Source organism: Notolepis coatsorum, assembly GCF_963971535.1.
Source record: "Notolepis coatsorum genome assembly, chromosome: 9".
Classification (NCBI taxonomy): Eukaryota; Metazoa; Chordata; class Actinopteri; order Aulopiformes; family Paralepididae; genus Notolepis; species Notolepis coatsorum.
This window is the reverse complement of record NC_140173.1, coordinates 147,765,535-147,781,120: the sequence shown is the minus strand read 5'-3', so window position 1 is coordinate 147,781,120 and position 15,586 is coordinate 147,765,535. Positions and strand designations below refer to the sequence as shown.

Sequence of the window (15,586 nt, the reverse complement as noted above, 5' to 3'; positions counted from 1 at the left end):
GCACCACTGGTCTAATAGAAATAAATGCATTCGAACAATGTATAGACATAGCAATGGCAAACAAAATTGCCAGGCCTAACCGCCCCACTCAGCGCGCACCTGAGACCACCTATTTTCCAACGGCCCAGTTCAGCGCCCCCGGGACGAATCAGCGGGGGGCGGGGACGGGGGACAGCGTTCTCACTCAGACAGACACACCCTTTTCTGATGCGAGCCGGGTCTGATTCGACACAGTGCAGTGAGTGAGAAAGGGCCCTATATCGGGTGGTCATGCCCGCATCGATTGTGCAACAATACAATAATAAAATAGACATAAAAAAAACAGGTAATAAGAAGACATAAGATGGGCATGATAAAAATAGACATGCTAAATTCCTGAGAAGGCACTGGATCCTATGTACACTACTATACAATATGCAACTTAACTCCGTCATGTCAACCCGTTCTGTCTAAATGTTTAATGTGAGCGATTTGCAGTGTCAAATTTAAATAAAAGTGTTTCTATTCTATCTATTCTATTCTTCATATACAGTTATGCTATATATAATTATACTATACTAATATACTATACAAAAAATAGTCATGTTTTTTAAAGTGACCTTTTGTGTGTGTGTGTGTGTGTGTGTGTGTGTGTGTGTGTGTGTGTGTGTGTGTGTGTGTGTGTGTGTGTGTGTGTGTGTGTGTGTGTGTGTGTGTGTGTGTGTGTGTGTGTGTGTGTGTGTGTGTGTGTGTGTGTGTGTGTGTGTGTGTGTGTGTGTGTGTGTGTGTGTGTGTGTGTGTGTGTGTGTGTGTGTGTGTGTGTGTGTGTGTGTGTGTGTGTGTGTTGTGTGTGTGTGTGTGTGTGTGTGTGTGTGTGGTGTGTGTGTGTGTGTGTGTGTGTGTGTGTGTGTGTGTGTGTGTGTGTGTGTGTGTGTGTGTGTGTGTGTGTGTGTGTGTGTGTGTGTGTGTGTGTGTGTGTGTGTGTGTGTGTGTGTGTGTGTGTGTGTGTGTGTGTGTGTGTGTGTGTGTGTGTGTGTGTGTGTGTGTGTGTGTGTGTGTGTGTGTGTGTGTGTTGTGTGTGTGTGTGTGTTGTGGTGTGTGTGTGTGTGTGTGTGTGTGTGTGTGTGTGTGTGTGTGTGTGTGTGTGTGTGTGTGTGTGTGTGTGTGTGTGTGTGTGTGTGTGTGTGTGTGTGTGTGTGTGTGTGTGTGTGTGTGTGTGTGTGTGTGTGTGTGTGTTGTGTGTGTGTGTGTGTGTGTGTGTGTGTGTGTGTGTGTGTGTGTGTGTGTGTGTGTGTGTGTGTGTGTGTGTGTGTGTGTGTGTGTGTGTGTGTGTGTGTGTGTGTGTGTGTGTGTGTGTGTGTGTGTGTGTGTGTGTGTGTGTGTGTGTGTGTGTGTGTGTGTGTGTGTGTGTGTGTGTGTGTGTGTGTGTGTGTGTGTGTGTGTGTGTGTGTGTGTGTGTGTGTGTGTGTGTGTGTGTGTGTGTGTGTGTGTGTGTGTGTGTGTGTGTGTGTGGTGTGTGTGTGTGTGTGTGTGTGTGTGTGTGTGTGTGTGTGTGTGTGTGTGTGTGTGTGTGTGTGTGTGTGTTGTGTGTGTGTGTGTGTGTGTGTGTGTGTGTGTGTGTGTGGTGTGGGTGTGTGTGTGTGTGTGTGTGTGTGTGTGTGTGTGTGTGTGTGTGTTGTGTGTGTGTGTGTGTGTGTGTGTGTGTGTGTGTGTGTGTGTGTGTGTGTGTGTGTGTGTGTGTGTGTGTGTGTGTGTGTGTGTGTGTGTGTGTGTGTGTGTGTGTGTGTGTGTGTGTGTGTGTGTGTGTGTGTGTGTGTGTGTGTGTGTGTGTGTGTGTGTGTGTGTGTGTGTGTGTGTGAGAGAGTGCAGGTGTGGTGCCCTGCCCTGGGAGGGTGTTAGGTTACTGAGGTTATGATACAGTGACCACTTCTTTTAGGGAAATAATGTAGTTGTGTGTAAACTCTATCTAGGTAGTGGGGGGGGGGGGGGGCGGGGGGGCTGCAGACAATACTGGCTATTGTTGTCTATTGGCTGGTGGCCTGGTCAATCACATGACTTTCTCTTTTCCTAGGGGACGCCTACGCGCACACACACACACGCACACGCACACGCACACAGGAACGGCCCTCTTTGTGGCACTCTGTCTCCTGCTCTCCCACCTAATGTCCCTGCTCTCTTAAGTGTGGCCTGTGTTGTGGTCTCCAGTCCCCCCCCCCCTCTCCCCCCATCACAAGGTATGCCTGAGGTGTGACATCATCACTGGAGGTCAGGGCGGGCGGGCTGCCCGCTGGGGTGTGCGGGCTGCTTTGTAGCGGCAGGGGGGCGTCTAACGCCCTGATTCCTGTCTTAACTCTTAACCCTTTCACTACCACACACTACAGACGGTTAACCCTTTCACTACCACACTACAGATGGTTAAGAAGAGCGGTGTCCTCACTTTAGAGCCTTTTAACCATCTCACTGACCAGAGAGACCTAACTAACAGAGCTGTGTCCTCACTTTAGAGCCTTTTAACCATCTCACTGAGCCAGAGAGACACTAACTAACAGAGCTGTGTCCTCACTTTAGAGCCTTTTAACCATCCCACTGACCCAGAGAGACACTAACTAACAGAGCTGTGTCCTCACTTTAGAGCCTTTTACCATCTCACTGACCCAGAGAGACACTAACTAACAGAGCTGTGTCCTCACTTTAGAGCCTTTAACCATCTCACTGACCCAGAGAGACACTAACTAACAGAGCTGTGTCTTCACTTTAGAGCCTTTTAACCATCTCACTGACCCAGAGAGACACTAACTACAGAGCTGTGTCTTCACTTTAGAGCCTTTTAACCATCTCACTGACCCAGAGAGACACTAACTAACAGAGCTGTGTCCTCACTTTAGAGCCTTTTAACCATCTCACTGACCCAGAGACACTAACTAACAGAGCTGTGTCCTCACTTTAGAGCCTTTTAACCATCTCACTGACCCAGAGAGACACTAACTAACAGAGCTGTGTCCTCACTTTAGAGCCTTTTAACCATCTCACTGACCCAGAGACACTAACTAACAGAGCTGTGTCCTCACTTTAGAGCCTTTTAACCATCTCACTGACCAGAGAGACACTAACTAACAGAGCTGTGTCCTCACTTTAGAGCCTTTTAACCATCTCACTGACCCAGAGAGACACTAACTAACAGAGCTGTGTCTTCACTTTAGAGCCTTTTAACCATCTCACTGACCCAGAGAGACACTAACTAACAGAGCTGTGTCTTCACTTTAGAGCCTTTTAACCATCTCACTGACCAGAGACACTAACTAACAGAGCTGTGTCTCACTTTAGAGCCTTTTAACCATCTCACTGACCCAGAGACACTAACTAACAGAGCTGTGTCCTCACTTTAGAGCCTTTTAACCATCTCACTGACCCAGAGAGACACTAACTAACAGAGCTGTGTCCTCACTTTAGAGCCTTTTAACCATCTCACTGACCCAGAGACACTAACTAACAGAGCTGTGTCCTCACTTTAGAGCCTTTTAACCATCTCACTGACCCAGAGACACTAACTAACAGAGCTGTGTCCTCACTTTAGAGCCTTTTAACCATCTCACTGACCCAGAGAGACACTAACTAACATAGCTGTGTCCTCACTTTAGAGCCTTTTAACCATCTCACTGAACTAGGGCACGGCGATAAAATGGTAACGATAATTATCGCGATATATTTTTCCTTGATATAGATATGAAACGTGGTCGATAATAATTTTTTTTACTTTGTATTGTGACCCGCAACAGGGCAGCTTTAAAACCAGAGACAGTGGACAGACTTGTCTTTCTTGCCTGCAACTTAAAGTAATGGCTTTGCTTGTCCAAAATGACAATACTGACTAAATTGAGATTTCTTTTTATGTTGTCCATTTATTTTGTTTGCTTTTCTAATGTAAAATACAGTTTGAAACCGTCTGTACACAGTAGTAGGCTATGTGTGCTAGCAGAACTAGACTCCAGTCACGAGTCACGGTGCACATGTGCGGTGGTTTGTCCACCAAAAAAGCGCCAAAAGATAGAAAAGAAACGAGCAGAGCCAGAACTGTTCAACTCCCCTGGAGCCACAGCCAGCAGAGAATCCGGTTTACTTTCGCTTTCAAACCAGCTGCAGCCTGAGAACTGGAGTGTGAGGGGATGTAGCACTAAAGATGGCGGCAACGACAAAGAATTGCTGCAAAATAAACAACACATTTGTTGTTTAAATAATTAAAAAACACTAGACACTAACAGAGCTGTGTCCTCTCTTTATTTAGAGCCTTTTAACCATCTCACTGACCCGGAGACACTAAGGGGCCTTTCTCACTCACCCATTCGGTTCTGTTCCATTCCGTACCGTCCTCATTCCGGATCGGATGCGAACTTCCCCCCTCCCTCTCCCCCCTCTAGTTTGTGTACACACTTCAGTCTTGGTTCGCTCCGGGTTCTGTTTACGGTTTGCGTTTTGAGCGTTTACGCTTGCCGTAGGCGATGATGTCACGCTCGAAAATGTAAACAGGAAGTGTGTTAACACGGAGACTGGAGACTGGATGTTGATATAAAAGAAACAAATAACCAATAAATATGAAGTTATATTTGAACCTCTGTTGTCAAGCCTTGTCAATATAACCCACCCCCCTTTTCTCACGAATGGAACTCTGTTGTAGAGTCCGCTTTTGAGCGTTTTGCAGGGTTAACGATAACGCTAAGCTAACGGCTAACGCTAGTTAGCTTAGCCTTTTACTAGTAACATTGCTCGCATCGATTATATTGAATGTCATTGATCTACTGGTCGACCACGGCCGACTGGTTGGGCACCACTGGTCTAATAGAAATAAATGCATTCGAACAAGAAAGTATAGTATACAGCAATGGCTAACGCTAAGCTAACGGCTAACGCTAACGGCTAACGCTAGTTAGCTTAGCCTGTCCAGCAGCTAACATTATCCCATCGCTCGTGGCAATTATATTACATGTCATTGATCTACTGGTCGACCACGGCCGTCTGGTTGGGCACCACTGGTCTAATAGAAATAAATGCATTCAAACAAGAACCCAATGTATAGACATAGCATGGCAAACAAAAATTGCCAGGCCTAATGCGAGCCAGAAGTGCTGTGCTTTGTAACGTGGCTTCATGTTTTCATCCACTGAGCTGTGAGGCTCCACATGCTTGTTTGGTTGAGGTCTGAACTCTCAAATTGCCCATAAATATCGTTTTTGTGGGTATTGTCCAGTTGTTGCTGTGTGGTTTTATCTGCCCAAAATTCAAGCAAGCATGAAAAGCATTACAGTAGGGCTGGGCGATATGGCCTAAATATGATATCACGATATTTTCTGACCTTTCGGCGATACACGATACACATCACGATGTTTTTCTTTTTTTCCCCAAACAATTCATTATGAGGCTTACCAAGACAGTATTTGAGTTTGCAAGCTAACATTAAAGACAAAATAAAATACCCATGCATTTAGCATTTTTATATTATATATTAGATTTAGATTATTGGATTATTAGATTATATATTGCATATATTTAGCAATGAGATATTATATGATTTAGATATGAAATATGATGAATTGAAAATGGGGGACCCTGATGTAAACAAGACGAAAGTCTTTCTCTGGTCTGCATCCTCCAGTCCACTGTTGACTGTTGTTGTATTGAGCTGTACTGTATTGTACCCATGCTGCAATCTGTTAATAACGTTCTCATTCATTCAGTCGGCAAACAGAATCATTTTGATTGACAGTCGCGTCTGCCAATTACGTCACATCGCTTGCACCCGCCCTGCTGTTCTTAGCACCAATCGGCAAGCGCGTATTCATTTTTTACTTCCGCCATTGGAGAGCTCAATGACAATAACAATGGCAGCTCGCCGCGGCCGACGTTTAGCTTTTAGCTCCGCAGAAGGACTAAACGACTGGAGGCATAATGATTTTACTGCAACGGATGTTATAATAAAAGCCTTTCCATACATCTGTCTGATTGAAAACTTTATTAACAGACCGCAGAATGGGCACAACTGAGTCAGCACGGGCTGAGATATGAACGACTAACGCTTGCTATATCTAGGTCGACCTCGGTCGTTGCTATGTAAATACGCTGATATTATTGAAAGTGTAACTATATAACGTTAATGCCACAAAACGATTGCCTTTGTTATCATAAGTAGCAACTTTTGATGCAGTAGTGTGTGTGTGGGGCGGCGCTGTTCAAAAGTGTCAACGTGTGGACCAGATTGACGCGACACAAGCCTCTTGGTCAAAACATCACGATATCCACGATACGTTTAAAAAGTGTATCGTTAATGAACTGTACCCGATATTTATATAATATCATCATATCGCCCAGCCCTACATTACAGTAACGACGTTGTGTGTGTCACGCCCCCCGCTCCCACTGGCCCGCATCCGAAACCACCTATTCCAACCGTCCCAGGTTCAGCGGGGGGGGGGGGGGGTAAAACGAATCAGCGCCGCTTCGCTCCCAAAAGGGGTGTGTCCGTCTGAGTGAGAACACTCCCCCCGTCCCCGGGGGCGCTGATTCGATCCCGATTGGTGAGTGAGAAAGGCCCCTAACAGAGCTGTGTCCTCACTTTAGAGCCTTTTACTTTTATCTCACTGAGCTCCACAATGAATGACCCCGCTGTGGTTCTCTCTCTGTCTGTTTATGACTGGAAGTCTGTGTGTGTGTTTCTGTGTGTGTGTGTGTGTGTGTGTGTGTGTGTGTGTGTGTGTGTGTGTGTGTGTGTGTGTGTGTTTGTGTGTGTGTGTGTGTGTGTGTGTGTGTTTGTGTGTGTCTGTGTGTGTGTGTCAGTGTGTGTCATGACGTATGCATGTGAGTAGGAAGAGCAATTGAGTGGGAGACAGAGACACACAGATAGCAATAGAGAAAGGAAGAGAGGAAGACAGAGAGGGAGAGGGAGTCAATCAGAGAGAGAGAGAGAGAGAGAGAGAGAGAGAGCAGCACAGCTGTACACAAAGGGGCTGTTGATGCCCCACGTCTCAGCCTCTCCGCTCGCCCTGTGTCGTCCATGGAGATCATCTTTCAAAAACCACTGCCCTCGCAAGGAAAACCTTGCATGTCCCTTCGAGAAATTGTGTATTTAATTTTAAACCCTTCAGATGTAGAACCATACAAGTCCGTTTTATAACATTTTAGAGGTTCTAAAATTCATCCAAATCACCCGTTAGTTAGTGCGGACTAGGGCTGTCCCTGACTAAGGATTTGGATAGTCGACTAAATTGGCCTAAATCCCCAGAGGCCTCACGATACGATCGCGATACTTGCGTCACGATACGATAGTATCGCGATACTAAATATATCGCGATACGCTGAGTATTGCGCATTTACATTTTTTAAATCTTTTTTTTTTATCAAATTTAATTTATTACCTTTTTTCAACTGCAAAGTAAAACTTTGTCAACATGTTTTATCTAATAAAATAAAGTGCAGTCTGTTCATCTCACTTCAATAATTTTTATTGCAGAACATGGTATTTTCTCAAGCAGACAGATGTCAACACTGTAATCTGTGTTGCATGTACCTGACAAACTGAACTGTTTGTATTACAGTCATATTCCAACTTAACTGAATGCATGTGTGTGTGTGTGTGTGGACTACTGTACTATTACAGGTATTGAAATGAACAATGCAACTTCCTTATAGAAAAAAAAGACATTTTATTTTTATATTTTTTTTATGAATAATTAAATATCTATACATGTATCGATACAGTATCGCCATGCAAAGTATCGCGATACTACTACGTATCGATTCCCCCCCCCCCCCCCACCCCTACTAACTGGCATGATATACGTCATAGTGCAGGTTTCGGTGGTCAGTCACACTTAGTGGTCAGACGTTCCTAACAGTTAGTTCTCCAGCTGCTGGCACCGGTCCATGTGCCCACGGTCAGTCCTGTGAGTGACCAAACGCCAACTTGGCACTTCTGCTTAATTAGATAGTAGACAGACAGTGGAGAGTGACAGGAAAGGAGAGAGAGAGAGAGAGAGAGAGAGAGAGAGAGAGAGAGAACAAGAGAGAGGAGGGATGGATGACATGTGACTGAGATCATGAATTGAGTTTGAACCCATGACAAGGACACGTCGCTGTATTGACCTGTGTCTCTCGTGACAAGGAGGACACACTGTATTGACCTGTGTCTCTCGTGACAAGGAGGACACACTGTATTGACCTGTGTCTCTCGTGACGAGGAGGACACACTGTATTGACCTGTGTCTCTCGTGACAAGGAGGACACACTGTATTGACCTGTGTCTCTCGTGACAAGGAGGACACACTGTATTGACCTGTGTCTCTCGTGACAAGGAGGACACACTGTATTGACCTGTGTCTCTCGTGACAAGGAGGACACACTGTATTGACCTGTGTCTCTCGTGACAAGGAGGACACACTGTATTGACCTGTGTCTCTCATGACAAGGAGGACACACTGTATTGACCTGTGTCTCTCGTGACGAGGAGGACACACTGTATTGACCTGTGTCTCTCGTGACAAGGAGGACACACTGTATTGACCTGTGTCTCTCGTGACAAGGAGGACACACTGTATTGACCTGTGTCTCTCTCTCGTGACGAGGAGGACACACTGTATTGACCTGTGTCTCTCGTGACAAGGAGGACACGCTGTGTTGACCTGTGTCTCTCTCTCGTGACAAGGAGGACACACTGTGTTGACCTGTGTCTCTCTCTCGTGACGAGGAGGACACACTGTATTGACCTGTGTCTCTCGTGACGAGGAGGACACACTGTATTGACCTGTGTCTCTCGTGACAAGGAGGACACACTGTATTGACCTGTGTCTCTCATGACGAGGAGGACACACTGTATTGACCTGTGTCTCTCGTGACGAGGAGGACACACTGTATTGACCTGTGTCTCTCGTGACAAGGAGGACACACTGTATTGACCTGTGTCTCTCGTGACAAGGAGGACACACTGTATTGACCTGTGTCTCTCGTGACGAGGAGGACACACTGTATTGACCTGTGTCTCTCGTGACGAGGAGAACACGCTGTATTGACCTGTGTCTCTCATGACAAGGAGGACACACTGTATTGACCTGTGTCTCTCGTGACGAGGAGGACACACTGTATTGACCTGTGTCTCTCATGACAAGGAGGACACACTGTATTGACCTGTGTCTCTCTCTCGTGACGAGGAGGACACACTGTATTGACCTGTGTCTCTCGTGACAAGGAGGACACACTGTATTGACCTGTGTCTCTCGTGACGAGGAGGACACGCTGTATTGACCTGTGTCTCTCATGACGAGGAGGACACACTGTATTGACCTGTGTCTCTCTCTCGTGACGAGGAGGACACGCTGTATTGACCTGTGTCTCTCGTGACAAGGAGGACACACTGTGTTGACCTGTGTCTCTCGTGACAAGGAGGACACACTATGACTAGGGATGTCCCGATCACGTTTTTTTGCTCCCGATCATGTGATTTTGAGTATCTACCGATACCGATATTTCCCAATCCGATCAACCTTTTTTTATTTTTATTTTTTTTATTCAACAAACATGACCATGTTCACGTCTTAAACTCATACTGAGGCCTTAGTTTTGGTTTTAAATTGCATATCATCATTCATTTATTTATTTATTGTCACAGAGCAGAAGAATTTTACCAAAACAAACCAATAGTATCCAGCTGCAGAACGGCAGACCAGCCACACTCTCAGACCCAAACGCATTTCCTTTGATTTAATTATACATCAAATGATTTATGAAGTTAACTTTTCACCTGGATAACGTCAACATTCAGGGTGAATGTAATGTGAGAAATTGGGATTTAAAAAAAATTAAAAATAAAAATAATTTTTTTTATTTGGGTCTGAAGTGTGGCTGGTCTGCCGTTCTGCAGCTGGATACTATTGGTTTGTTTTGGCAAAATTCTTCTGCTCTGTGTGACAATAAATAAATGAATGATGATATGCAATTTAAAACCAAAACTAAGGCCTCAGTATGAGTTTAAGACGTGAACATGGTCATGTTTGTTGAATAAAAAAAAAAAAAGTAAAGAAATTAAATTGCAGATTTTTTTATTTATTTTTTTTGCCGATCCCGATCTTCGGAAAATCACGTGATCGGATCGGGACATCCCTAACTATGACCTGTGTCTCTCATGACGAGGAGGACACACTGTATTGACCTGTGTCTCTCGTGACGAGGAGGACACACTGTATTGACCTGTGTCTCTCGTGACGAGGAGGACACACTGTATTGACCTGTGTCTCTCGTGACAAGGAGGACACGCTGTATTGACCTGTGTCTCTCATGACAAGGAGGACACACTGTATTGACCTGTGTCTCTCATGACGAGGAGGACACACTGTATTGACCTGTGTCTCTCGTGACAAGGAGGACACACTGTATTGACCTGTGTCTCTCGTGACGAGGAGGACACACTGTATTGACCTGTGTCTCTCGTGACGAGGAGGACACACTGTATTGACCTGTGTCTCTCATGACAAGGAGGACACGCTGTATTGACCTGTGTCTCTCGTGACGAGGAGGACACACTGTGTTGACCTGTGTCTCTCGTGACGAGGAGGACACACTATGACTAGGGATGTCCCGATCACGTTTTTTTGCTCCCGATCCGATCCCGATCATGTGATTTTGAGTATCTACCAATACCGATATTTCCCGATCCGATCAACATTTTTTATTTTTATTTTTTTTATTCAACAAACATGACCATGTTCACGTCTTAAACTCATACTGAGGCCTTAGTTTTGGTTTTAAATTGCATATCATCATTCATTTATTTATTGTCACAGAGCAGAAGAATTTTACCAAAACAAACCAATAGTATCCAGCTGCAGAACGGCAGACCAGCCACACTCTCAGACCCAAACGCATTTCCTTTGATTTAATTATACATCAAATGATTTATGAAGTTAACTTTTCACCTGGATAACGTCAACATTCAGGGTGAATGTAATGTGAGAAATTGGGATTTAAAAAAAATTAAAAATAAAAATAAATGTTTTTATTTGGGTCTGAAGTGTGGCTGGTCTGCCGTTCTGCAGCTGGATACTATTGGTTTGTTTTGGCAAAATTCTTCTGCTCTGTGTGACAATAAATAAATGAATGATGATATGCAATTTAAAACCAAAACTAAGGCCTCAGTATGAGTTTAAGACGTGAACATGGTCATGTTTGTTGAATAAAAAAAAAAAAAGTTAAGAAATTAAATTGCAGATTTTTTTATTTATTTTTTTTGCCGATCCCGATCTTCGGAAAATCACATGATCGGATCGGGACATCCCTAACTATGACCCGTGTCTCTCATGACGAGGAGGACACACTGTATTGACCTGTGTCTCTCATGACGAGGAGGACACACTGTATTGACCTGTGTCTCTCGTGACGAGGAGGACACACTGTATTGACCTGTGTCTCTCATGACGAGGAGGACACACTGTATTGACCTGTGTCTCTCGTGACGAGGAGGACACTGTATTGACCTGTGTCTCTCGTGACGAGGAGGACACACTGTATTGACCTGTGTCTCTCATGACGAGGAGGACACACTGTATTGACCTGTGTCTCTCATGACGAGGAGGACACACTGTATTGACCTGTGTCTCTCGTGACAAGGAGGACACCTGTGTCTATGACACACTGTCAATGGCTCCTGTGCCTTTTACTGTGGTGTGTAGTTCAAGTTCAAGTTTCATGTTTTGTTTCATTTGTCACATGTAAGGTACATTGTACATGACAATGAAATGCTTGGTTCAGCATGAGCCCCCTGAGAATGCGCTTCATACACTAAAAGAAGAATAAAGACCAAACACTATACAGAATATACAATATACTAAGCTAAAGTAGGTACAAATGCAAACCCTTTTAAAATGCAAAATGCAAAAATGAGGTAGGGAGGTTAGTGCATTGTAAACCGGTACAATTGGAGCTCAAAACCAACGGTGTCATTGAAATGTGGTTTAATGACATATTATTCTTGAGATGAAACGCTTTCAGATCTAGGAAGCTAAATCTAAATTCTGCAGACGTGTGAATCATGATTCATTGACATACTTATTTAATTTGGCTTAGCTTCCCTCTACTCCTTTTTTGGACATGTCTGCTAACCAAACACATTGCTCTTGACCTTTTGTTTATAATTCCTTCTTTTTTTCTTTTTTTAATGTTTTTCTTTTAATGTTTTTTAATTTGTTGCTATGATTGTTTGGTTCGACGGAACAAGATATCGTGAGTTGTTTGGAGAAATATGGAAATATGAAACATGTCCAAAAATAAACTTTTTCATTCATTCATTCATTAATTCATTCATTCATTCATACTTATTTAATTTAATTTCAAACCTTTATTTCAACTCGTAAGACACTGGGGTTTCCCTCATTTACAGCGACGATGAGCTTACAAAACAAGACATAGCTTATCAGCAATTTCATACATTCAGGCACAATAAATAAGAATAAACAATGAAATTAGCTAAGACTGTTACAAGTCGACACACAGTGGTCGGAGATCATACTTTTAAATGCAGCGAGAGAAGGAGGAACCTTCAGCTTCAGGGTCAGTTGGAGCACGTTCCAGGTGTTGGAAGCATCAAAGGAAAAAGCTGTTTTAACTAGTTCAGAGAAAACTCCAGGAATTCTAAGAACCAACCAGTCATTTGAACGTGTAGAATAGGTTCCGCCTTAAGATTCCATTCCAACAGTGTTGCGATGTAAGAGGCAAGTCTGCCAATGAGGGCTTTGAAAATAAACAAATACCAGTGATAGTTACGCCTTTCGACCAGAGAAGACCGTCCAACTTTTTTTTTTTTGTATTTAATTTTTTTTATAATTTTTTAAATAAACACATAAACAAACATGACAACACACGATAAGATATACACGCATTAGTTGACAGTGTACATCCAATGAAATCACATTTTAGTTAATTGTCTTATATAGGATATACCCTTAATACCTGTTATCTAAAAACCTACACACATATGCTCTAGCTCGTACCCCCTCCCCCCCCCCCCTCCCGGACCCCCCATTGTATAATCCATCCATTTTCCCTCACTCCTAACCAGACATTACCATTATATGCTAGCTTTTATTTTCTCCACCACTTCTAACCACAATGTCATTTTGGATTCATTGAGACCCAAAATTCTTGCTGTAGATATTTCTTGATAGATCACATCGAGATATGTAATAATCCAGACCTTTCGGCACATTCTTTCCGGTTGGAACCATCGTGATGCTATCAGCTTTTTAGCCACTGTGATACCCGATAAAACCAATCTCTTTAGCTGTGGATGTACTGCACACTCAAAAACATCATTCAGCAGTAATACAGAGGGGTGTACAGGTATATTCCAAGTTAAGAGATTTGATAATCGCTGGGTCACCTCTTTCCAGAATATCTTAACTGGTGGGCAGTCCCAGTACATGTGCATAAATGTCCCCTCGTCCCCATTTGTACATAAGGAGCATTTGGAGTCTTGTATAAGACCAATTTTTTCCAGTCTTATAGGAGTCAAGTATGTCCTGTGAATATAGTTAAGATTGATTTGTTGATGGTCCGGGTTCCTTGATGTGAGTCGAACATTTTCCCAGGCTTCTTGCCAATCAAAATCACTTTCCAGGTCTTGTATATCCCTCCTCCAGACGGAGTCTAGGTGGAGGGTTTCATACGAGGACGTTAGTAATTGATGGTAAAAATCTGAAACAAAACCTCTCGATGTCTCTCTTTCATAGAAGAATTTGTGGTATCTGTGGTGTTCAATTGGTTTATTTAATGGAACACCTTGAGTCTTCAAACATAACAATAACTGTATGTAAAAAAGATGTGTGGACCGTCCAACCTTTAATGCTGAAAGGTGTCTCACTGGAAGCACTATTTGTAATAAATTATTATTGTTAGGGATGTTCGATGTTGGCTTCTTTTTTTTTTACCGATATCCGATTTACCGATATTGTCCAACTCTTAATTTCCGATACTGATATCAACCGATACCGATATATGCGTGGTTCCCCCCCCCCAAAGAAACGTAATAATTTCAGGTAATTAACATTACATATCTCTTGTTGTGGAATTAACACAACATTATGCATACTTTTGACAATCAATAAAATAAGAATTTGTTCTTACTTGCTTGCCTGGGTAAATAAAGGTTAAATAAATGTAAAAAGATTTTTTTTCTTTTTTTTGAAAACCGATATGATAAGTAAGGGATAATGTAGCTTCGCCGGCAGCCGGCAGGTGTGTCTGATTGCAGGTGTGTCTGAGTGTGTGTCAGTGGGCTTGATTGCTCCAGCTGCGAACAGCGGTCATTATTGCTCAGCAGAGGTCCGTTATCCAGTAATAACGGACCTCTGCCGAGCGCTATTGACCAACCACAATCAAGCATTTCGGCGAATGTTAAAACGCCATGTAATAAGTAAGGGATAATGTATAGCTACGAGGTCATTGTCGCAAAATAATTGACCGACACGGAGTTTAGAATACAGAGGCGCCTCGCCGAGGTGTTCTAAACGTAGTGAAGGTCAATTATTTTGCGACAATGACCGAGTATAGGCTGCTATACATTATCCGCTTTTAATGCCAATATCGGACATCCCTAATTATTGTCGGTGCTAACTGGACGTGTCCTCCTGATGGCGCCTCGCTCTAGCGTGTCCCAGATGAGGATGACTGTGAGGGTTTGGTATTTCCAACTACAGCTGGGTCCTGCAGCCTCTGGGAAACGACACTCAACTCCCCCGAAAGGCTATTCAATTAGCCACGCTCGCTTGTGGGTAGGAGGATGGGGAGGTGGGGGGGGGGGGGGGGGGTTATTGTACAGAGCAATGTACTCTTTTTATCCCTTTGTGGAGGAAAGGCAGAAACCCACTGCACACACTGAGAGCTGGCCTGGCCGGGGGGTGCTGCTGGCGTAACACAAGGAGTGACACTCAGGACACACGTTCACACTGCAGGCAAAGGTGGCCCAAATTGCTCATAATGTGACTCAGATCTGTTATTTTTTTGCAGGTGAACAGAAACAATCACATGGAATCTTATCTTTTTCATTCTGATTTGGGCCACTTTCTTTAAATTTTTTTTTTTAATGACTTTCTTTATTGGAAGCAGTAGTATATGCAGGCAAAAAAAAACATCAAAGTGCAAATCACTCGGACGCTTGCCTTGCTTGCTGACGTGTTGTTTGTTTCTTTGTCCGTTGGTTGTTTATATTTTCTGTTTATTCTATACTTTAGCACTTCTCTTTGTTTTTAGCTATGCGACTTACCGTGAAGCACTTTGGTTGACAAGTGTCATGTCTAAATGTGCTATACAAATACATTTGATTGATTGATTGAAATGAGACAAATCTTCCATTTTTCTATTCACAGTTTTATCCCTAACCCCCCCCCCCCCCCACCACACCCAAGGAGAGCGACAACAAACGTAGAGGTTATGCTGATGACATCGGTACAGGCAAGACTAATCATATCAGTGATAATGTCGACATTGCAGAATACACGTAAATAAGAATAGATAAACATGAATACAGGTGTGACAGATAAATAATGATAATTAGGGGTTCAGTCATCACAACCAGGCA

At 43.5% G+C, this 15,586-nt stretch overlaps 1 protein-coding gene across 1 annotated transcript in view; it reads left to right on the top strand.

The window, feature by feature from the left end:
- Positions 1–11,891: 11,891 nt before the first annotated feature.
- Positions 11,892–15,586, top strand: part of disc1 (DISC1 scaffold protein) — a gene marked incomplete at its 5' end in the record, with an annotated part of 174,028 nt that continues 170,333 nt past the window's right edge. The window contains 1 exon segment of the mRNA XM_084322047.1: positions 11,892–11,896. Coding sequence (XP_084178173.1) covers positions 11,892–11,896 — 5 coding nt within the window.